This window comes from Somniosus microcephalus, chromosome 11 (assembly GCF_052327205.1).
Source record: "Somniosus microcephalus isolate GS21.2 chromosome 11, FLI_Smic_1.0, whole genome shotgun sequence".
Lineage (NCBI taxonomy): Eukaryota > Metazoa > Chordata > Chondrichthyes > Squaliformes > Somniosidae > Somniosus > Somniosus microcephalus.
In genome coordinates, this window is record NC_140997.1 from 104,231,515 (window position 1) to 104,256,122 (window position 24,608).

The window sequence follows — 24,608 nt, forward strand, 5'->3', positions numbered from 1 at the left end:
GAGAGATACCCCACCTACCCACCTTCTTACAATATTCATCCTTTCTCTGTCCAGAAATGCATCATTGTTTTAGAATTTCCAGACTAACACGAGTGCAGTGCAGAGCAAGGCTTTTTTCTAAAACAAACCGTAGTGAATGACGGGACCTCGAGTTTCTGTTTTGGAATCTCAAGGTCAGTTGCTTTTACACACCCTTTTTAACTCTCATCACTCCCCCGCCCCGAGAGACTTTCATTGGTGTTGATGTCACTCCTCAAAATGCACTGAGGTCATAATCTAATAGGTGACTGATCAACAGAGGGGCACATGGGGCCGACTTTCCTGACCTTTGGCCCTGAGGGGTGCCTGTTTCCAGAGCGCAAAGATCAGAAAAAAGGGGGCGGGAACCAGTCTCATTGGGTCTCTGTTCTCTTTGCATTGTCCTGTAATTTCCCGGGGGGTGGGGGGGGGGGAATCGAAGCTGAGCCTGTGTCTGCAGTAGGTGCAGGCCTCAGAGGCGTGCTGTACCTACCTGGGGCATGAAAATGGCCCCATTTCCAACTAAGTCTATTAGCTGTTGCACGTCATAAGGCATAGGTAAAGACCAAAGAGCAGATTGCTTCTGTGATTGGGCCTAATTCTTTTTAATCTTGCTGTCTCCACTGATTATAGGCCAATACTGATCCAGCACCAGATACTAGAGTTTTTGTTTCTGCTCTCCACCATTCCCCATTGCTGTTTTGTGGAGGATCTACTTTCAGTATGAGTTATGTATTTTTGTTTGGAGATCTGAAAAGAAGTGATGAAAGTCGATTGCTTACCTTGCAATGCAAAGATCTTCACAAACAATTTTACGCAGTGAGTTGTTATGATGTGGAATGCGCTGCCTGAAAGGGCGGTGGAAGCAGATTCAATAGTAACTTTCAAAAGATAATTGGATAAATACTTGAAGTGGAAACATTTGCAGGGATATGGGGAAGAGCGGGGGAGTGGGACTAATTGGTAGTTCTTTCAAAGAAATGGCACGATGGGCTGAATGGCCTCCTTCTATTCTTTGATTCTATGTACACAGCCAATTCCACCTATCTCTTGCTGCAAGCTATTTGAATTCCTAAAGCTAGTAACATAAAAGTTGGATCATAATATCAATGGGGGAAAGCATAATGAAGAGGATTAGGAAGCCCTTATTTCCTCTTTCTCCCATTCACACATTTCAGGCTGCAACAGGACGCAAATGCCCATTTGAGTATGGAGGAGTCAGTCCATTTGAATGAGGATTGTAAGGTCAGTAAGCTTTAATACAACTAGTGCATAGCAATGTGCATTTTCTGTTTATAGATACATGGAAATGTTCATCGTAAAACTGATGGAAACCTCTGGTGGACTGAAATAATTGTCAGTTGCTAATAGTGTTGTGACCATGAGTGATTTCTAGAAACTATTGGGAAGATTTCCTGTGCATTGTGTGTTTAAAATGTCATCCGGCATTGCTCAATAGAAATCTTCCCCATAATTGTCTAATTGATAGGGAGGATCACTGATGAGATAACCACATTAAACTATTTTTATTGATTTGCTACAACTAGAGAAGACTTTAATAAAACTTTTTCCCCAGGTTATTTTTTCTATCATTACTGCCTTAATGGATTAAGCTCTGTACCAATAAATTGATGAGCTGACAGATGGCGGTTTTTGGTGACACTATTTGAATAAATAAAGCATAGGGGACAATCCAAAACTTAGGTTGCATTATATAAATTGACATCACTTGACCTTTAAATTATGGGGTCTATTATAGCTAAAAAAGGGTAAGTGAAATCATCTCATCGTACTCAACGTTTTGGTTAAATGGAATTGTAGGCATAACTGAAGTGAAGCCATGCTAATGGAAAATGATATAAAAACAGAAAATGCTGGAGATACTCAGCAGGTCAGGCAGCATCTGTGAAGAGAGAAATAGAGTTAACGTTTCAGGTCCTAACCTTTTGTCAGAACTGGAAAAAAGCAAGAAATGGAACAGATTTTTAAGCAACTGTAGGGGCTGGGAAAGGGGGGAGGGGATGAAAGAACAAAAGGGAAGGTCTGTGATAGGATAGAAGGCAGGAGAGGTTAAGAGACGTTAAGAGATATTCAAGGCAAAAGGAGATGGTAATGGGACAGGTTAAGAAACAAAGGATGTGTAAATTGCGCTGGCAGAATGAAAGACAGCTGCCATGTGGGAGAGAAGAACAGAAGGCACAAACAAAAAGTGGATAATAAAAAATATATATATGATAGGGGCCGAGGTTATGATCTGAAATTGTTGAACTCTATGTTGAGTCCAGAAGGCTGTAAAGTGCCTAATCGAAAGATGAGGTGCTGTTCCTCGAGCTTATGCTGAGCTTCAGTGGAACAATGCAGGAGGCCGAGGATGGTGAGATCTGAGTGGGAGTGGAGCGGAGAATTAAAGTGACAGGTGACCGGGAGCTCGGGGTCCCCCTACCGACTTAAAGGAGGTGTTCCGCAAAGTGGTCACCCAATCTGCGTTTGGTCTCCCCAATGTAGAGGAGACCACATCGTGAACAGCGAATACAGTATACTAAATTGCAAGAAATACAAGTAAATCGCTGTTTCACCTGGATGGGGTGTTTGGGGCCCTGGAGAGTGGGAAGGGGGGGAAGTATAAGGGCATGTGTTGCATCTCCTGCACTTGCACGGGAAGGTGCCGGGTGAAGGGGAAGGGGTGTTGGGGGTGATAGAGGAGTGGACCAGGGTGTCGCGGAAGGAGTGGTCCCTTCGGAATGCTGAAAGGGGAGGTGAGGGGAAGATGTGTTTGGTGGTGGGATCATGCTGGAGGTGGCGGAAATGGCGGAGGATGATCCTTTGAATGTGGAGGCTGGTGGGGTGAAAGGTGAGGACAAGGGGAACTCTATCGTGGTTCCGGGAGGGAGGGGCAGGGGTGAAGGCAGAAGTGCGGGAGATAGAACGGACACGGTCAAGGGCCGTGTCAACCACAGTAGAGGGGAATCCTCGGTTGAGGAAAAAGGAAGACATGTCGGAAGCACTGGTATGGAAGGTGGCATCGTCAGAGCAGATGCGACAGAGACAGAGAAACTGGGAGAATGGAATAGAGTCCTTACAGGAGGTTGGGTGGGAGGAAGTATAGTCCAGGTAGCTGTGGGAGTTCGTGGGCTTGTAGTGAATGTTTGTCAATAACCTATCCCCAGGGATGGAGATGGAGACGGAGAAGCCGAGGAAGGGAAGGGAAGAGTCGGAGATGGACCAAGTGAAGGTGAGGGAAGAGTGGAAATTGGAAGCAAAGTGAATGAAATTATCTAGTTCAGGGCGAGAGCAGGAAACGGCACCGATACAGTCATCAATGTACCGGAAAAAGAGGTGAGGGAGGGGACCTGAGTAGGACTGGAACAAAGAGTGTTCCACATATCCCACGAAAAGGCAGGCATAGCTAGGACCCATGCGGGTTCCCATAGCAACACCTTTGATTTGGAGGAAATGAGTGGAGTCAAAGGAGAAGTTGTTCAATGTGAGAACAAGTTCAGCCAGGCGGAGGAGGGTGGTGGTGGATGGGGACTGGTTGGGCCATTGTTCAAGGAAGAAGTGGAGCGCCCTCAGGCCATCCTGGTGGGGGATGGAGGTGTAGAGGGATTGTACGTTCATGGTGAAAAGGAGGCGGTTGGGGCCAGGAAACTGGAAACTGTTAAAGTGGCGGAGGGCATCGGAAGAGTCACGGATGTAGGTGGGAAGAGACTGGACAAGGGGAGAAAAAATAGAGCCGAGATAGGAAGCGATAAGTTCCGTGGGGCAAGAACAGGCTGAAACGATGGGTCTACCAGGGCAGTCCTGTTTGTGGATCTTGGGAAGGAGGTAGAAGCGGGCTGTGCGGGGTTGGGGAACTATGAGGTTGGCGGCCACGGGGGGAAGATCTTCAGAGGAGATGAGGTCAGTGACAGCCTTGGAAACGGTGGCTTGATATTCGGTAGTAGGGTCATGATCCAGGCGGAGGTAGGAGGAGGTGTCGGAGAGTTGGCGTTCAGCTTCCACTAGGTGGAGGTCGGTTCGCCAAATAACAACAGCACCACCCTTGTCAGCAGGTTTAATGACAATGTCGGGGTTGGATCTGAGAGAATGGAGTGCTGCAAGTTCAAAGGGAGGTAAGTTGGAGTGAGTGAGGGGAGCAGAGAAATGAAGACGGCCAATGTCACGGCAGCAGTTTGCAATGAAAAGATCTAGAGAGGTTAAGAGGCCAGAGGGAGGGGTCCAGGTAGAACGAGAATTCTGAAAGCGGGAGAAAGGGTCAGCTGTGCGGGGGGGAAGACTCCTGGTCAAGGAAGTGGGCGCGGCGACTAAGGCGGTGGAAAAAGAGCTCAGCATCGTGCCGAGCTCGAAATTCATTGAGGTGGGGGCGTAAGGGGATGAAGCTCAGGCCTTTGCTGAGGACTGATCGTTCGAGGTCAGAGAGGGGAAGGTCAGAGGGGATAGTGGAAACGTGGCAGGGGGTGAGATTGGGAGAAGGGATGGGGTCAGAGGAAAGTGAAGGGGAAGAAGGTTACGGAGTGGCGTTGGTGTCCAAGAGTTGTTGAAGCTTGCGATCCTTGACACCCGAAAGGAAGAAAAAAAGTTTTTTGTTAAAGCGCCGGATGAGGCGAAGGATGAAATGGAACTGCGGACCAGGACAGCTTTGAGATAAGTGAGTTGGTGCTGCTGAAGAGAGAGGTCGAGAGTGTTCATGTGGCTGCGCATGGCATTCAGCGTGGATCTCAGTGGTTCGAGGAAAGCTGAATACAGGAAACTTTCGATTTACCGGCACCTAAATAACCGGAAATCTCGGTTAACCGGCAAAATTCAGGAGTAGGTTTTACTTCATATTGACGCGTTCCTCCATCTGTTGCTGTGCAAGGGTGTGGCTGCAGCTGTTGCTAAGCTACAGAGATGCTTGCAACTTGTGGCCATTGTTCTGAACTTGTTGCTAAGCAACAGGGTTTGTTGCTTTATTCGGAGCTGTCAGCTCTCCGTATCTTTTACTATAGCGTTCGGTTATCCGCAATTTCTGATGAACCGGTCCCGTCCGTGCCGGATAAAAAAAAGTTTCCTGTATCTTGGAGATATCTGTAGTCCTGGGTGGATCCAAAACACAAAGGGTGGAATTTCAGTTGGAATCCACGTGGAGTAAGTCGGGGCTGGAGACAGTTGCTGAGGAAATATACGTGGCTATGAAAGCGAGTTTTGGTAGATACCTGATTAAACACGAGAAGGGAGACAGAAAGCAATGACGATGAACAAGGTAAAAGAGATAAACGGAAATCCCGTCGGAGAGAAGAGCAGAACTTCTTCAAGGTGGGCATTCCTGAAAGAGAGGTGGCAGTGAATTAAACACTAATACAAAAAGAAAATACTGCAGATGCTGGAAATCTGAAATAAAAACAAAATGCTGCCAGCATCTGCATTATTTTCTTTTTGTATTAATGAAAAATGATGATGTGGTTTTTTAATAAGCTATGAAAAATGTGTCAGGGAGCAGAGAGGCAGATGTGAATTAACAAAAGTTGTAAAACTGCTGGGAAGGAGATGCAAGATGGATGTGAAAGGGGTTAGATATGGTTGCACATTAAGTTTGAATGACTTATTGCTAGGAGAGTTTGAGACATTCAAGGGGTTCCAAGACTGGATTAATTGTATTACAATAAAATATGTTTTGCAACTTTAAGAAACGGATATGTGGCTTTCAGTGTACTCTTACTGGAGCTATATGTTATGCAACTTCCTTTGTATTCGTACAGCATGTAAATTAAAAGCAGTATATACTCCATTTTGTGCCAGACATGTGTTGATGTACCTGTTGGGCTGCAATCCAGTGAACACTAGCTGAAATGGGCATGTCATTTCAACTTGCTAGATAATATTGTATGAATTCTGTTGTTACACTGGGATATCTATAATCATTTCAGTGCATTAAAAATTAATTATTTCCAGTAGAACAAAGCATAGTACTTTTAAAACACATTCAATCAGATTAAAATTCATTTGTATAGTTTTCATTTTTTGCAGTAACAAAAGTTCCATACAGTGATGTGTATGAAGCATTTTACACGGAATCAAATTGTATATACAGTGTGTTAATCAAAAGTAAACTGTAACCATCAGGATAGCAATACTATATTAAATATGTGAAAGCGTTCATTTCGGAGAATCCCATTTGTCTGTGTAGCTACTGATTGCTTAATGCTCTTTGTTTTCTTGCCTTTCAGTTCAGTAGATTAAGTCTTCAGGTTTTGATTTTGTACTTTTTTTAAATTCTAGTACCTTGACCGAATAGGTCAGATCTTCTTTGGAGTTGCACCAAGACAGACTTCCTCATATGGGGGATTATTAGGTAAGTTAAGTATAAAGGCATTTACATTGTAAATTAAGTGATTAATTTTCTTAAGCTCTGTTTAATCCACCTGCATCCAACATGTATATGGCAACTGTAACTCATGTTCACTGAGATGTAGACAGGGCAGTTAAAGAACCAAATCATATCGTCATTAGGTCATTAGGGTCACTGTACCTACAAACTGCAACCTCTTGGAACAAAGAAAGGATTTGCATATATTTCTTTGAATTTTATGCTCATCAAGGCTGAAGGATATTACTGTCAATTTGCATTTCAGGGAAACACTGTCAGGATCAGGCAATAGCTGGTCAGGTGTAGCACAGTTAGATGGTGTTGAACTCCACCTACTCTGCCCCAGGAGTCTGTCTTAGTCCAACCTCAGTACTGCACCAGTGTGACATTTTTTAGTTTCTCACATCGGCCATCCTGTGGCACTCTTGAGTGTCATAAGGGTTTCGAGTTATCCATCCCTGCCTAATTGGGTTTGTATTCCCTTGAGTTTAGAAGGTTGAGGGATGATCTAATCGAGGTCTTTAAAATGTTAAAGTGATTCAATAGGGTAGATACAGAGAAACTATTTTCTCTAGTGGGGAATCCAGAACACGGGGACACAATGTTAAAATTAGAGCTAGACCATTTAGAAGTTAAATCAGGAAGCACTTTTTCACACAAAGGGTATTGGAAATCTCTCCCCATGTTGGGGGTCAATTGAAATTTTCAAGACTGAGATTGATAGAGTTTTGTTCGGTAAGGGTATCGAGGGATCTGGAACAAAGGCGGGTAGATGGGGTTGAGGTGAAGATCAGCCATGATCTAATTGAATGGCGGAACAGGCTCGAGGGGCTGAATGGCCTCCTCCTGTTCCTATAAGTGAGATTGCTGAAAGTTATTTTACAGCCAGAAAATAGAGGAGACTATAATCCCATCTATTAAGGGTGGATTTGAACAATCTAACACCTGTGCTCAGCCACATTCCCATGTAAATGTTTTAATTAGCCTTGATAATATTTTCTTTTATTTGTTCTTGAGATGTGGGTGACGTTGGCAAGCCTGTGTTTATTGCCCATCCTTGTTGCCTTGAGCAGGTGGTATTGGGCCATATTCTTGAACCGCTGCAGTCCTTATGGTGATAGTGCTTATACAGTCGTGTTAGGTAGGCAATATTGACCCAACAGGGATGAAGGAACAGCGCTATATGTCCAAGTCAGGATAGTGTGTGACTTGGTGATGATGGTCTCCCCAAAACATTGGTGTTCTTTTTCTTCTTGATGATCGAAGTCACAGGGAAGAGAAGTGCTGTTGAGTGACCTTGGTGAGTTGCTGCAATGACAGTACATACTGCAAACACCTCTACCAGTAATAGAGGTGATGGACATTGAGTCCAGTGGCAGCAGCACTGATCAAGTGAACTGCTTTGTCCTGGATGGTGTTGAGCCTCTTGCGTTTTGGAGCTGCGAGTTATTACTATTCCATCACACACCTGACTTGAACTTTGTAGATGGTAGAGAGGGGTCAGGAGGTGAGCCACTCATAAAGTGACCTCCCGCTTTTCCCACCAACTTTAGCAAGGTCCTCGGCAGGTGCATCCTAACACTTGTGTTGGGATGTGCCCCCTGGATCTGGGAGCATTGGTGGATTGCTCATTAAAATTGGCAGCACAGTGTGCAGCAGCAATAGGGAAAGTTAATTAGATCATGGGTGGCATAGCACAGATCCCATCAATCTGTACAAGTTACTGCCACGGCTACACTTGGAGGACTGTGAACAATCCTGGTCTCTGTATTACAGCAAGGATATTCTGGCATTGGAGGCAGTGTAGACAGTAGCAAAAGAACTGAAGGCTGATTTATGACTCTGAGGAGGGTTGATAAGCCTGGGATTGTTTACTCTGGAGAAGAGAAGACTCAGCGGAAATATTATTCAAGCATCCAAGATTTAGATAAATCCTGATATGTTCAAGAATGCCACAAACAATGCTAGCATTTTGCTGGCATTTGTGAGGTATAAATTATGTAATCATGTGTCTTATTTCCTTGTCTCCGCATGTGAGTTTTGTAAAGCCAACAACATCTTGCATTTATATAGCGCCTTTAACGTAGAAAAATATCCCATGGTGCATTACAGAAGCGTAATAGATGAGAATCAACACCGAGCCAAAGAAGGAGATATTAGCTTGGTGACTAAAAGCTTGGTCAAAGAGTTGGGTTTAAGGAAGGTCTTAAAGGAGGCGAGAGAGGTGGAGATGTATAGGGAGAGAATTCCAGAGCTTAGAGCCTAGACAGCCGAAGGCCTGGCCACCAGTGCAGGGCAAAGGGATTTTGGGATGTACAAGAGGCCAGAGTTGGAGGAACGTGGAGTTTTCAGAGTGTTGTAGGGCTGGAGAAGGTTACAGAGATAGAGGGGCGAGGCTATGAAGGGATTTAAACACAAGTGTGAGCATTTTAAACTTGAGGTGTTGGGGGAAGGGGAGCCAATGTAGGTCAAGAACACAGGAGTGATGGGTGAGCGAGACTTGTTGTTGAGGGATAGTATACGGGCATCAGAGTTTTGGATGGGCTGAAGTTTATGGAGGGTGAAGGATGGGAGGCTGGCCAGGTGAGCATTGGAATAGTCGAGTCTGGAAGTGACAAACGCGTGGATGAGGGATTTAGCAGCAGATGGGCTGAGGCAGGGGTGGAGACGGGTGATGTTACAGAGGTGGAAGTAGGCAATCTTTGTGATGGAGATGATAAGCCCAGCTCAGGATCCATTAAGATGCAACGTTGCAAACAGTTTGGTTCAGCCTGAGACAGTGCCCGGGGAGAGGGATAGAATCGGTGGCAAAGTAGGCTAAGCAGCAGGAGACAGAGTGGGGATTATGGACAGGTACTCTAATTGGCAGGATGTGACTAGTTGTGTCCCGCAGGGATCTGTCCTGGGGGCTCAACTATTTATTAACGACTTAGATGATGGCATAGAAAGCCACATAGCCAAATTTGCCGATGACACAAAGATAGGCGGCATTGTAGGCAGTGTAGATGAAAGCATAAAATTACAGAGGGATATCGATAGATGAAGTGAAGCAAAACTGTGGCAAATGGATTTCAATGTAGGCAAATGTGAGCTCATCACTTTGGCCCTAAAAAGGAGAGCACAGGGTACTTTCTAAATGGTGAAAAGCTAAAAACAATGGATGTCCAAAGAGACTTGGGGGTCCAGGTACATAGATCATTAAAATGTCATGAACAGGTACAGAAAATAATCAAAAAGGCTAATGGAATGCTGGCCTTTATATCTAGAGGACTAGAATACAAAGGAGTAGAAGTAATGCTGCAGCTATACAAAGCCCTGGTTAGACCACACCTGGAGTACTGTGAGCAGTTCTGGGCACCACACCGTAGGAAGGATATATTGGCCTTGGAGGGAGTGCAGCGTAGGTTTACCAGAATGATACCCAGACTCCAAGGATTAAATTACGAGGAGAGATTACACAAATTAGGTTTGTATTCCCTAGAATTTAGAAGGTTAAGGGGTGATGTGATCGAAGTTTTCAGGAGATTAAGGGGAACTGATAGGGTAGATAGAGAGAAACTATTTCCACTGGTTGGGGATTCTAGGACTAGGGGGGCATAGTCTAAAAATTAGAGCCAGGCCTTTCAGGAGTGAAATTAGGAAACACTTCTACACACAAAGGGTGGTAGAAGTTTGGAATTCTCTTCCGCAAATGGCAATTGATGCTAGATCAGTTGTTAATTTTAAATCTGAGATTGATAGCTTTTTGTTAACCAAAGGTATTAAGGGATATGGGCCAAAGGTGGGTACATGGAGTTAGATCACAAATCAGCCATGATCTCATTGAATGGTGGAACACGCTCGAGGGGCTCAATGGCCTACTTCTGTTCCTATGTTCTTCCTATGTAAAGTAAATCGTTTGTGGCGAGGGCTGAAGGTGATAGCTTTGGTCTTCAAAATGTTTAAATGGAGGAAATTGCAGCTCATTCAGGACAAGCATCCTGACAACACTGAGGCAATGATTTAAAAAATAACATTTAGAAGATACGCATTTTGAACCAAAACGTGCATGGATTTTGCCAATATCAGATGTCTGATGCATTGGCCTCTTATTACGGTGAAATTTTTAATTGGCTCCCAAACGTAGCACTTTTGTGATTAAAAATTCTACCATATCTTAGATCCATGGAGTTGACTTTTGTTTTGGGGGGCGGTGGTCGGGGAGCAGGTCTGCCCCAGTGCACTAAGACAATAATTGAACAATTATTAAATGTAAGCGTTACATTTGTTCTATTTTACATTGCATGGGTGCTGGAACTGTAATGGCCTTTCCCAGGAAAGAGCTGTGTCCATCAAATTTAAATGTTTAAAAAGCACGGAGAGGAGGCTCTCCGCCAACTTGAGGTTAGTTGGGTTGACAGAGTTCCTGGCGGTCCAGTGGACCACTGATCACTTTGTAAACCAGGTTTGGCACTGCCCTGAATTTACACTGCATGCAACGTCAAACAGGACTGGTGTGAGACCAGCCTCTCCAACAAGTCTCCATCCGCTTCTCTTTTGAGACAGTTGGGGGCCTGAATCTTGACACTTCCAATTTAGCACCATTGCAAAGCCAAGTTACTTTACACCAATGTTAAATTGAGAATCTATATACACCCTTAGAGAGTGTTAAGAACTAGTTGCCAACAATAGTCAAGGCATTCCAAAACTGAAAACTGGCTGTATTTGTTTTTAATAAGAATTAAAAGTATGGGCATTATCAGCATTTTTAATGTGATTTTATTTATTTGTTCTCCTTTCCCTTATCCTGCTTCTCCTGTATCAGCATATAGAAACTGGGTTTCAGTTGAACTAGATTTAGATGGGGATGGGCTAAAACATTAGCAAACAATGTAAATGATTATTGCAAATGGAAATTACATTCAGGTTACGAGAGAATGCAAATATGAGTTCAAATAAAGGTAAGGATTTGAAGGACAAGCCTTTACTTCTAGGCAAGGAACATTGGGAATAGACTGCTGGGGTTTGCTGTATACAGTGCTAGGTGAAGGTTAGTGACACTGGTGTAACAGAAACCTGACTGCAAGCGGAACATGGACAAGACATTGACCTAAGATGCTGTGGAATAATGTGTAAAGATAGTCCAATCAAGCTGCGTGACATTGTTGGTATGGGATGACATCATCTGTCGGAAGAAAACAACAGCAAGGGGAGAGATGGAAGAACAATTTGGTAATGATAAGGGTAACAAAATAGTAACTGACAATACAAAAGCAAAATACTGCAGATGCTGGAAATCTGAAATAAAAACAGAAAATGCTGGAAATACTCAGGTCGATGACCTGAAACGTCAGGTTCTGACGAAGGGTCATCGACCTGAAACGCAGGGCCCGATTTTGTGGCTTGTGTGGGAAATGGTCGGATTCCCCCGAATGTGGGGTTCTGACACACACAAAAATGTGTCAGCCAGCTCCACGCAATTTTCCCTCAAGTGGCCAATTAATTCCCAGCATGTGGGCAGCCTTGCTAATTGTCCATTTCTAGTCAGAAAGCCCCACAGTATGATGTCATCATTCGTGGTGCTTTCAAGGTCCATAGCAAGCATTGCATCCTCTGAAGGCTTCCAAACGAACCATACAGGATGGCAGAGGAGCCTGCAGCAGCTGTGGCCAGTGCCAGACCCCGAGCTGCCTCCAAATTCGACGAAGCTTCACTGCAGGCATTATTGGATGGGGTTAGGGCCCACAGGGAGGTCCTCTTCCCTAGGTCAGGAAGAGGCCTCCCACTGAGACCAAGGCTGCATGGATGCAGGTGTCAGCAGATGTCAACTCAAATGTGCATGTCGCCTTGGCATCACATCTCTTAACTCCTTCCTTTACTCCCCCACAGTACCATCCAGAGCCCCCATCCTCACTGTGGAGGAGGAAGAGGCTGTGCAGCCAGACTCCTCAGAGGAAGCTCCAACCTCTGAGGGCGCAGCGTCAGCAGAAGTAAGCACACCCAGCACCAGCGCAGACACTCGCACCTCGGGGGGACCTTCGGGACATAGAGTCGTGTTGTCACCTGGTGTTTCACAGCTCACAAGTGAGCCTCAGCAGATTCTGGAGACAGGGACAGCAGTGGAGAGTCCTCGTCGGAGGGCGCAGGACTTTGCCAGCTCAGCTCAGCTGCGCTGCATGTCGACCCTCTGCCTCTGGGTCCATCCGCAAGAGAAGAGGTGATGGATCTCCATGCACAGATGCAGGAGTCTCTGGCAGGTTTTGTCTCCAGGGTCGCTGCGAGTGTGGAGCGAATGGAGGAGTCCATAGCGACCATGAGCAGAGCCTTTGTGGAGTCATTGGCGCATGAACGCATCACCATGGAAAGGTTAGCAACCTCCATGGAGGAGATAACTCGCCAGGGTACGGAAAACATGGTGAGTGCTCATAAGAGAATGACATCTCTTGAGGAGCGTTGGCCATCTATTGAACAGAGAAACCAGATCTTCATGGAAGTCCTTCTGAGTAGGACTGCCAGTGCAGAAACGGGTCCCCATGGCCCCCTAAAGCGCAGCAAGGTGCTCTCAAGCCACTTCCAAGCGCTGGCCCCTTCTGGCCTGTGCAGCTTCAGGTGAGTGAGCAGCAGACTGGTGCTCCTGGTGCTCATCCTGCTGTTCCTGGTTCTGCTGCTGCCGCCTCTGCTGCTGGAGACCCTCTAATGGCAAGAAGGGAAGGAAAAAAAGGCGTCCCATGCTTCTCGTAGATGCCTCCGCTGAGGAAGCGCTGAGTGAGGGTGGCGAGAGGGGCTTCCCAGGAGATCACATTGTAGAAGTTTGTGAGGCTCCAACCTTCCACAGCTGTGCCTAAGCCTTGAAGAAGTAGCCCCAAGCCTTCAGCAACAAGGTACTTCAACATACAAGTGCTGTCCCTTTAAATCGCAGCTTTTCCGAATGACCTGCAGCTGACAGCAAGCAAGCCGGCAAGCTTCACGCCAGGTTTCATCAGCGGGGTTCCCCGCAGGTGTGTTTGATGTGGGCAAAGCCCCAAAATCGCAACGGCCCCTGAAAATCGACTTAAACAAGGTAATAATTGCTCATTAGTGTTCCGATGGCCAGTCCTGCCAGCGGCGGGCGGGACTGAAGCGGGTCGCAGAGAAACGGCGGTCCGAAAGTCGGACGGGACGGGGAATCAGGCGGGGGGGGGGGGGGGGGGGTGGGTCGCGACCCGCTTTTTTGGCGATTTTCGGCCCCCGGCCGCCTGAAAAGCCACCCGATGGCTGGCAGAAAATCGGGGCCGTTAACTCTGTTTCTCTCTCTACAGATGCTGCCTGACCTGCTGAGTATTTCCAGCATTTTCTGTTTTTATTAACTGATAATGGCTATTGATTCAGTTCAAGATGGGCAGATGAGTTTGGTTAATGACTGTGACAGCATTGAAGCACCATTATGTGGCATTGCGATGGGACAAGATTTGTGCCCATGATTGCCCAACACGGCCAAGCTCCCTGCCTCAGCCACATCGCTGTGGAGAAATGCCAAGAGCGGCCAGGCGCTGCCCCACAGGAGGAAAGGCAAAGCCATCTGCGGGTTGCTCTTGCACATCTCTAGGACACCGATTACAGAGAGGCATTGGCAAAGGCCTGGGACCAGGGAGCCAGCCACCCGTTGCTATTTGTGTAGTGATGGCATTCAAAGGGATTTGGATAAAATGAAATGGCCTGATGCGTTAGATGACCTTTGACCGAAAGGGAAAAAGATTTAGGTGTGATTGTCAACCATACGCTGACAATATTCAGCAAAGCTAATCAAATACTAGGATGCATTTCAAGGGCATTTGATTCTGTCAAAAAAGGTTACTCCAGTCGAGTATAGCCGTTTAGTAAGGCTACATTTTGAATATTGAGTGCAGTTTTGGACATGCTATCTTCATAGGAGACTGAGGACATTGGTGAGGGTTCCAAGAAGATTTGCCAAGGATGAACTTAGCTGCCCCTTATGATGAGTAGCTGACAGAATCAGACTTGTTTTTGATGGAGAAAAGATTAAGGGAGGCTGTTATCCAGTTCTTTAAAATGCAGAAAAGTGTGGATAAAATGCTTATCAAGTAGCTGGTTGAAAATCTGCTGAAGGGTACGACAGGTTGCCCTAGTATTCAAGCATCGTGAGGATTTAATGTCACCTGTGGAATGATGGATTGGTAATCTGGTGTTCTTACCTCAGACATATTAAAACTTTATCTCGGAAGTTTTGCTTTTGATTAATCAGCTTCAGGGGATTAAGTTTCGGGGTGGAGGGTGGGGTCGACGCCAGCATAGATTATACGTGTTCTGTAAGACGAATTATAAGTTGAATAGGCTTTTTGTTATTCCATCTATCCCTCTTAAGAGGATGACAGTGCAGCCTCTAGCCAACTGAAGAGGTATGCTCTGTGTTTCTGCTATTTCTTGCCAGAATGTATATTTGTCGCAATATTAATTAAGGAGTCAATTACTGCAGTAAGGAGGGATGATATATTAGCAGGGTCCTCTAATGAGGCCATATGGGTGGAGCTTAAAAACAAAAAGGGGGCAAGCACTTTGCTGGGAGTGTACTATAGGCCTCCAAACAGTCAGGGGGAGATAGAGGAACAGATATGTAGGCAAATCTCAGAGAAATGTGCAAATAATAGGGTAATAATAATGGGGGATTTCAACTTCCCCAATATTAACTGGGATAGTCAGAGTGTGAAAGGCTCAGAGGGTGTAGAATTCTTAAAGTGCATCCAGGAGAGCTTTTTGAGCCAGCATGTAGAAAGTCCTACAAGAGAGGGGGCGGTACTGGACCTAATTCTAGGGAATGTGGCCGGCCAAGTGGAAAAAGTGCTAGTAGGTGAGCACTTTGGTGATAGTGACCATAATATGGTAAGATTTAAGGTGGTCATGGAAAAGGACAGGGATGGGCCGGAAATAAAGGTTCTAAATTGGGGGAAGGCCGATTTTAATAGGATAAGGCAGGATCTGGCCAAAATGGACTGGGATCAGCTACTTGTAGGAAAATCCGCATCGGAGCAATGGGAGGCTTTCAGAAGGGAGATTGAGATCATACAATGGCAACATGTTCCCGTAAAGGTCAAGGGTGGTTCCAAAAACCACAGGGAACCTTGGATGTCAGGGGATATACGAGAATGGATTAGGAAAAAAAGGAGGGCTTTTGGTAGATACAAAAGGCTAAAGACGGAGGAAGCCCTAGAGGAGTACAAAAAGTGCAGGGGGATACTTAAAAAAGAAATTAGGAGATCAAGGAGGGGCCATGAAATAACACTGGCGAGCAAAATAAAGGAAAATCCGAAGATGTTTTATAAGTATATTAAGGGTAAGAGGATAACTAGGGAAAAAATAGGGCCCATTAGGGACAAAAGTGGCAATCTGTGTGTGGAGCCGGAAGATGTAGGAGGGGTTCTAAATGAATTTTTTGCATCTGTTTTCACTATGGAGAAGGACGATGTAGACATAGAAATAGGGCGGGGGGACTGTGATATGCTCGAACATATTAACATCGAGAGGGAGGAGGTATTGGCGGTTTTAGCTGGCCTAAAAATGGATAAATCCCCAGGCCCGGATGAAATGTATCCCAGGCTGCTGTGTGAGGCAAAGGAGGAGATTGCGGGGGCTCTAACACATATATTCAGGACCTCTCTGGCCACAGGGGATGTGCCAGAGGACTGGAGAACCGCTAATGTAGTACCATTATTCAAGAAGGGTAGTAGGGAAAAACCGGGGAACTACAGGCCAGTGAGCCTAACATCAGTGGTAGGAAAATTATTGGAAAAAGTCCTGAGGGACAAAATTTGTCTCCACTTGGAGAGGCAAGGATTAATCAGGGATAGTCAACATGGCTTTGTCAAGGGAAGATCATGTCTGACTAATTTGATTGAATTTTTTGAGGGGGTGACTAGGTGTGTGGATGAGGGTAACGCAGTGGATGTGGTATACATGGATTTCAGTAAGGCCTTCGATAAAGTCCCGCACAGGAGACTGGTCAAGAAGGTAAGAGCCCATGGAATCCAGGGTGCCTTGGCACATTGGATACAAAACTGGCTTAGTGGCAGAAGGCAGAGGGTGATGGTCGAAGGTTGTTTTTGTGACTGGAAGCCTGTGGCCAGTGGGGTACCACAGGGATCGGTGCTGGGTCCCTTGCTGTTTGTGGTCTACATTAATGACTTGGATATGAATGTAAAGGGTATGATCAGTAAGTTCGCGGATGATACAAAAATTGGTAGGGTGGTAAATAGCGAGGAGGGTAGCCTCAGTCTGCAGGACGATATAGATGGGTTGGTCAGATGGGCGGAACAGTGGCAAATGGAATTTAACCCGGAAAAGTGCGAGGTGATGCACTTTGGGGGGACTAACAAGGCAAAGGAATACACAATGAATGGAAAGACCCTAGGCAAGACGGAGGGTCAGAGGGATCTGGGTGTGCAAGTACACAGATCCCTGAAGGCGGCGGAACAGGTGGATAAGGTGGTAAAAAAGGCATATGGGATACTTGCCTTCATTAGCCGAGGCATTGAATATAAGAGCAAGGAGGTTATGATGGAGCTGTATAAAACACTGGTTAGGCCACAGCTGGAATACTGTGTGCAGTTCTGGTCGCCACACTACAGGAAGGATGTGATCGCGTTGGAGAGGGTGCAGAGGAGGTTCACCAGGATGTTACCAGGGCTGGAGCGCTTCAGCTATGAAGAGAGACTGGGCAGATTGGGTTTGTTTTCCTTGGAGCAGAGGAGGCTGAGGGGGGACATGACTGAGGTGTACAAAATTATGAGGGGCATAGATAGGATGGATGCTGAGGAGCTTTTTCCCTTAGTAGAGGGGTCAATAACTAGGGGGCATAGATTCAAGGTAAAGGGCGGGAGGTTTAGAGGGGATTTGAGAAAGAACTTTTTCACCCAGAGGGTGGTTGGAGTCTGGAACTCACTGCCTGAAAGGGTTGTGGAGGCAGAAACCCTCACAACATTTAAGAAGCATTTGGATGTGCACTTGAAATGCCATAGCATACAAGGCTACGGGCCAAATGCTGGAATATGGGATTAGATTAGACAGGGCTTGATGGCCGGCGCGGACACGATGGGCCGAAGGGCCTCTATCCGTGCTGTATTACTCTATGACTCTATGGGCACTATACGAAAGGATTCCCCTCCCAAGTCAGATATTCTGCCCCTCTTCCCAATGTCCTGACTGAGATTGGAAAAGCTTGACCTCTGTGGGCACACATGTACATGCGTATACACACACACACGCACATTATTTGCCATACAGAAGAGCTGGGAGTTGAAAAACGGAGGTGTTACAGTGCCATCACTGGGGGGAGGACGTGATTACAACATGAGAAATTTACATAGACAGTTTCCATTCTAAATGTGGACACAGGAATTTATAATAGAGTTGTTGACACAGGAAGTGCATGGAGATGTAAGATTTTTACATAACATAAGAATTCGGAGTAGGAGCAGGCCATACAGCCCTTCGAACCTGCTCCGCCACTCGGTATGATCATGGCTGATCCCGCCCGATCCCGATATCCCTTGATTCCTCTAGAGTCCAAAAATCTATCTATCTATACTCAATGATTCAGCATCCACAGCCCTTTGGGGTAGAGAATTCCAAAGATTCACAACCCTCCGAGTGACGAAATTCCTCCTTATCTCAGCCTTAAACGGCCTGCCCCTTATCCTGAGACTATGCCCCCTAGTTCTAGACTCTCCAGCCAGGGGAAACAACCTCTCAGCATCTACCCTGTCAATCCCCCTCAGAATCTTATATGTTTCAATGAGATCACCTCTCATTTTTCTAAACTCCAGAGAGTAAAAGACCAATCTACTCAATCTCTCCTCATAGGACAACCCTCTCATCCCAGGGATCAATCTAGTGAACCTTCATTACACCGCCTCTAAGGGAAGTATATCCTTCCTTAGATAAGGAGACCCAAACTGTGCACAGTACTCCAGGTATGGTCTCACCAAAGCCCTGTACAATTGTAGTAAGTTTTCCTTACTCTTGTACTACAACTCCCTTGCAATAAAGGCCAACATGCCATTTGCCTTCCTAATTGCTTGCTGTACCTGCAGGCTAACTTTCAGTGTTTCCTGTACGAGGACATCTAAATCTCTCTGAACACCAACATTTAATAGTTTCTCACCATTTAAAAAATATTCCGTTTTTCTATTCTTCCTACCAAATTGAATAATTGAAGGATGTTCTTGCCATGGAGGGAGTGCAGCGAAGATTCACCAGGCTGATACCTGGGATGGCAGGAATGACGTATGAAGAGAGATTGGGTCGATTGGGCTTATACTCACTGGAGTTTAGAAGAATGAGAGGGGATCTCATTGAAACTTATAAAATTCTAACAGGACTAGATGCAGGAAGGATGTTTCTGATGGTCGGGGAGTGCAGAACCAGGGGACACAGTCTAAGGATAAGGGGTAAGCCATTTAGGACAGAGATGAGGAGGAATTTCTTCACCCAGAGAGTGGTGAGCCTGTGGAATTCTCTACCACAGATGCAGTAGAGGCCAATTCATTAAATATATTCAAGAAGGAGTTGGATGTATTTCTTAAGGCTAAAGGGATCAAGGGATATGGAGAGAAGGCAGGAACAGGGTACTGAATTTGGATGATCAGCCATGATCTCATTGAATGGCGGAGCAGGCTCGAGGGGCCGAATGGCCTACTCCTGTTCCTATCTTCTATGTTTCTCCCATTTCCCCACATTATACTCCATCTGTCACCTTATTGCCCACTCACTTAACCTGTCTATATCCCTTTGCAGGCTCTTTGTGTCCTCCTCACAGCTTACTTTCCCACCTAGCTTTGTATCGTCAGCAAACTTGGATACATTGCAGTCAGTCCCCTCATCTAAGTCATTAATATAGATGATAAATAGCTGAGGCCCAAGCACTGATCCTTGCGGCACCCCACTAGTTACAGACTGCCAGTTGAAAAATGACGCATTTATCCCTACTCTCTGTTTTCTGCCCGCTAATCAATCCTCTATCCATGGTAATATATTACCCCAACCCCATGATCCCTTATCTTGCATAGCAACTTTTTATGTAGCACCTTATTGAATGCCTTTTGGAAATCCAAATATACTACATCCACTGGTTCCACTTTATCTACCCTGCTAATAAATTTGTTAAACACGATTTCCCTTTCATAAAACCATGTTGACTTTGCCTAATCATAGTATGATTTTCTAAGTGCCCTGTTACCACTTCCTTGATAATGGATTCTAGCATTTTCCGGATAACTGGCATGTAGTTCCCTGGATTTTTTTCTCCTTCCTTTCTTGAAAAGCGGTGTTACATTTGCTACCTTCCAATCCGCTGGGACCGTTCTAGAATCTAGGGAGTTTTGGAAGATCATAACCAATGCATCCACTATCTCTGCAGCCATCTCTTTTAGAACTCTAGGATATAGGCCGTCAGGTCCAGGGGATTTGTTGACTTTTAGTCCCATTAGTTTCTCAAAGTACTTTTTCTCTACTGATATTAATTACTTTAAGTTCCTCACTCTTATTTGCCCCTTGGTTCCCTGCTATTTTTGGTATGCTTTTTGTGTCTTCTACTGTGAAGACAGATACAAAATATTTGTTTAAAGTCTCTGCCTTTCCTTATTCCCCCATATAATTTCACCTGCCTCAGCTTCTAAGGGACCAACGCTTACTTTTGCCACTCTCTTCCTTTTTACATACTTGTAGAAGCCCTTACACTCTGGTTTTTATATTTCTTGCTAGTTTACTCTCATTCTATTTTCTCCCGTTATTTATCAATTTTTTGGTCGTCCTTTGCTGGTTTCTGAAACTCTCCCAATTCTCAGGCTTACTATTATTCTTCGCAACATTATAAGCTTCTTCTTTCAATCTAATACTATCCTCAACTTCTTTAGCTAGCCACGGATGGATCACTTTTCCTATGGAGTTTTTATTTCTCAATGGAATAGATTATAGATACATCTATTAATATAACATAGATGCTTTGCACCGTATTAATTTGAAGCAGTTTGTACAGTTTTGGCCATTATCCAAAGAGAAATGTCATTTTCAAAAATTACCCAAAAAGCCAGATAAACTACAATTTCTCTGCAAAGTACTGAATGTAAATAGTTTTTATATTCTCTTTGCAGGAAACCTTTTGAACAGTCTGATGGGTGCAGGGGATGAAGATGAGGTGGATGGAGAAGGACCAGAAGATGTCAATCCAATTGATCTGGACTAAGAAGAAAATGAACTTTCTGATGCAAAGGTCTAAAGACAATATTCCACTGAGGTGTCTAAAGAATGATCTGCTTATCCAAGAAAAAGAAACGGCTATACTGTGGGACATTTTACATGACAGTTTCACACCTGAGCATCTGCAAAGGGCTCTTTCCCTTTCTATTGAAGGAGGTGCAAAGGATGGTTCCTATTACTGTCTATATTGGAAATGCTGTATTATTTATGTTAGTAGATATTTCATGGTTTAAAGAACTGGTTCCAATTGGCTGTGTGTTGACTGATGTAATAAGTTTTGTCTTTCTCGATTATTTTACATAAGATATAAATACTTTACAGCTTTGTACTGGGACACTGGTCCACATGGCACTACACATGAATGGCCTCGGCCGTGTGATGTAAAACCATGCACAAGATGCTCATTACATAGCAAATTCTGCCAACAGGAGCCGAGGCGTCTCAAATTGCTAAAACTAGCTCTCGTTTAACATGTCAGAATGGTTGTCGATAGGAACAAAAGAAAAGTAAGGATCAGCAGCACTTGATTTAATTTTACACAATTGGTGTAGCTGTTGCACACAGATTACAAAGGATCATGCACAAAAATGAACTTAATTATTCTTGAACCAATAAACAACATTAAAGAAGATTGTTGTCACCCTTATTTTATTTGAGGTGGTAATTTATATCCTAATATGTGAATTGCATACAACTACCACAAGAATGCTGTGCATGTTAAAGGTTTGCATGCCAGTAACTTAAATAGTTTTTAAGCATTGGAAATTTCAAGTGCTGGAACTTGTTAAAAATGTGTACAGTGATTCCATAATCAGGAACTGGGTTTGTCATGTGGCAAAATGCTAAGACCTGATGAAATTGGAGTCAGTAACACACAAAGTTTAGAGTAATTGTACATTATGCTTTATAGATCTGGTAACCGTATCTGTTTTTCCACCAAGCGCTCTCTGTAATTCATGGCCTTTGAAATGTTCACAAAGGTTAAATCTAAAGGCAGAGTACAGAATGGCTTCCTCTAATTTAAGTGATATTTTTGTGCATAAGTTGGACTGTAGCTTTTTTTAATACCTGTATTTATAATTAAAGAAAAATAATTAGTCCCTTTGGTACAAAGTCAGAACTTTGCATCGAGATGGCATGTTTGCTCCTTTTTTTTTAACATGATGAAGCTCAGTTAACTACAGTTACGTATTCACATGGGACATTGATGTGCAAAACACAGGGCTCACCGTGGTACCTTGTGTGAAATAAGGAGCTGTAATATTTCCAAGCTTGTTGCACTTCGTTTTATTTTAAATTGAACATCTGACAAATCATTTGTTTCAAACAGACTTTGGGGGGGGGGGGGAAGGCTTTGTTAAAATTATGACCAGTGTAGAATTAACACGTCAGGTGTACAGGTCCAATCTAGCTAGCTTCCACAGAAATAGTTTCTGTATGATGCTTCCATTCCCCTGTATTAAAAGGCTGTCCTGTGCAAGCACTGTTGTGACACCTAGATTTGTTCTTCAAAGATTCAGCAGAGGGCGCTATCATTTGACACAGATACATCTTTGAGCACACCTACTGCATGAGGCAATGCATTCAACAAAATCTTTCAACTGAGCACAGGATGATATTTGTAGCTTTTTGATTTTTTTTTTGCATATTGGTCTCTGTTAAATCACACATTAGCTCTGATTTTTTTCTAAAAACATGGATCTGTTCTAAACTGTCAAACTGGAAAATGCAGATGCTGTCTTCAAACATGTTCTTAATGGAAAAATGGCAGCTTGATTGATCAGTTTGTCAAATGTGAGCTTTGGATTGAACATAAAATGATACAGCACAGAAGGGGACCCATTGTGCCTATGCTGGCTCTTTGAAAGAGCTCTCCAATTAGTCCCGCTCCTGTTATAGAATGCATCTTATGCAAATTTATTCAAATCTGCAATAAATAGCAAGTCGCAATAAATAGCAGCACCAGGGCCCTAAACAGCACTTTATTTCCAAATACACTTTACAAATTGGAAATTAGTTTTTTTTTTAAATGGACAAATAAAGAGCAAAATTGAGTGTTGCTCATTTAATGAAAATGTTTACTGGCTTATAATTATTGCAGGATTCTGACCGCATGGTATGCAGGATGTGTATTACCCTTATTTGCTGAGTCGCCCAAAAATATTTGTGTGAAGAGGAAGCAGCTTGCACAGTGGAAAGCAAACCCATCACCGCAGAGCATCACTTGTTCAGATGGTTTGATGCCAATTTGCTCAAGATGAGTCGCAAGTTCTAACCAGAGGCGGATTAGAAGCTTCTGAGCAGTTAATGACGCCCAACACTTGGTTCCATGACTACAATTTGCAGTTCCACTGAGGCAGAGGCAATTTTCAGCAAAGGGGGATTGTATTCTGAAAGCTTGAATAGATAAATGATCTTAAAAAGAGAAGGGGATTAAATGGCAGCCTTTTAAACAGTTGCTGAGCATTACGCTTCACTGTCACACTGCCTTGTTCCTTGAATTCTCTGTTTAAAGGGGGAACCTGTCAGCTAAATCCTGTGCAGCATTAACCTACACAATCTGAATGAGCTGTAGACCAGTAAATGGGAACCCAAGATAACTGGTCAACTTTTGTCCATTTAATTTCAGGGTATATATCTTTGAGAGGGCAAATGCTCCTTACCTCCTAAAGATGAGTGAGTGGCCACCAGTGTCTCTCCCCTGCCACCAGTGTCTCTCCCCTGCCACCAATGTTGCCCCCAGGAGGCAAGTGAATGTTATTCCATGAGTCCCATTTGAACTGAAAGTTGGGTCACATGCTTGTTAAGGATTGATAAAAGCAATAAAGATTTGCAGTTATACAGCACTTTATCACATCACTTTGAATTATCAGTATCTCACACATTGGATTACTGTTGGATAAGTAAATTCAGCAGTAATTTTGTGCACAGCAAAACTCCACATGAACAGCGATGAGATAAATGACGGTTCATTTATTTTTTGGGGTGTTGGTTGAGGGAGGAATGGTGGCCATAACACCAGAAGAGCTCGCTGCTCTTTAAATAGTACCATTACATCTTTAAAATCCACCCGAACAGATAGTAGGGTTTGGGTTAACATCTCATCTAAACAACGGCACTGCAATGAGAAAGTCTTTGTCCTGCATCAAGTGGGGAGGGGGTGGAATCTGTATTTGATATTACATAATTTTAAAACAACTACTGTTGAGATGGAAAAATGAAAAAAAGTCGTATTTCTATAGCACCTTTCATGACCTCAGGATATCCGAAAGCTCTTTACAGCCAATGAAATATTTTTGTAAGAAGCCACACAACACCAGGTTATAGTCCAACAGTTTATTTGAAATCACAAGCTTTCGGAGCGCTGCTCCTTCGTTGGGTGGTGTGTGACTTCTTACATTTGTCCACCCCAGTCCAACACCGGCATCTCCACACCAGAAATACTTTTGGAGTGTAGTCACTGTTGTAATATAGGAATCTGACTTCCTTAGTTAGAAAGGACTCAAATAGATGGAGTGGGTGGTACAGTGAGTTAGCACATTGCTTTTTCACCTCTGAGGACCTATATTTGAATCCAGCTCACACTGATGGGTACTGCTACACAGAAATTGTTAAGATGAAAAAAGACCCAAGGTCCATCTAGTACACCTTCTACCATTGTGGCTGTCACCCGATCGTTGACCAATTGCAGTCTACAACAGACCCAGACATGAGGTGAGGCCCCCTCCCCCAGTATGGAGAGCTTTGAGAACCATAGGAACAAAGTCACTTGTTCCTTCCAAGTATGCTGCACTTAACCACAGGCCATGTCTCAAATTACTCACATACATGATGAGTTTGGGCAGTCTCATTTTAGCTTGTAGGGGTGTGAGCCCTTAATTTGGAACAGTCTCATTTAGCATAACTGGTGTGGGGAAATACCAGAAATGTGCTGGAAATGGTGCTCGTTTGAGGTTGGTTATGAGATATATTGTTGAGGCAGACAATAGAGGATTTTGTTCTATGTACAGCCTGTGCT

General features: G+C 44.3%; 1 protein-coding gene across 6 annotated transcripts in view; it reads left to right on the forward strand.

The window, feature by feature from the left end:
• The window catches only part of get4 (guided entry of tail-anchored proteins factor 4), an 83,438-nt gene extending 62,219 nt beyond the window's left edge, over positions 1-21,219 (forward strand). For 3 of the 6 annotated variants that reach the window (XM_086001176.1, XM_086001171.1, XM_086001172.1), the window contains exons 8-9: positions 6,277-6,349; positions 20,485-21,219. In XM_086001176.1, coding sequence (XP_085857302.1) covers positions 6,277-6,349; positions 20,485-20,576 — 165 coding nt within the window. In that variant the 3' untranslated portion in view covers positions 20,577-21,219. Of the gene's footprint in view, positions 1-1,196; positions 1,264-3,185; positions 3,251-6,276; positions 6,350-20,484 lie in introns of those variants that run through there. The other 3 variants (XM_086001170.1, XM_086001169.1, XM_086001175.1) reach the window with 3 other exon arrangements.
• Positions 21,220-24,608: the final 3,389 nt, after the last annotated feature.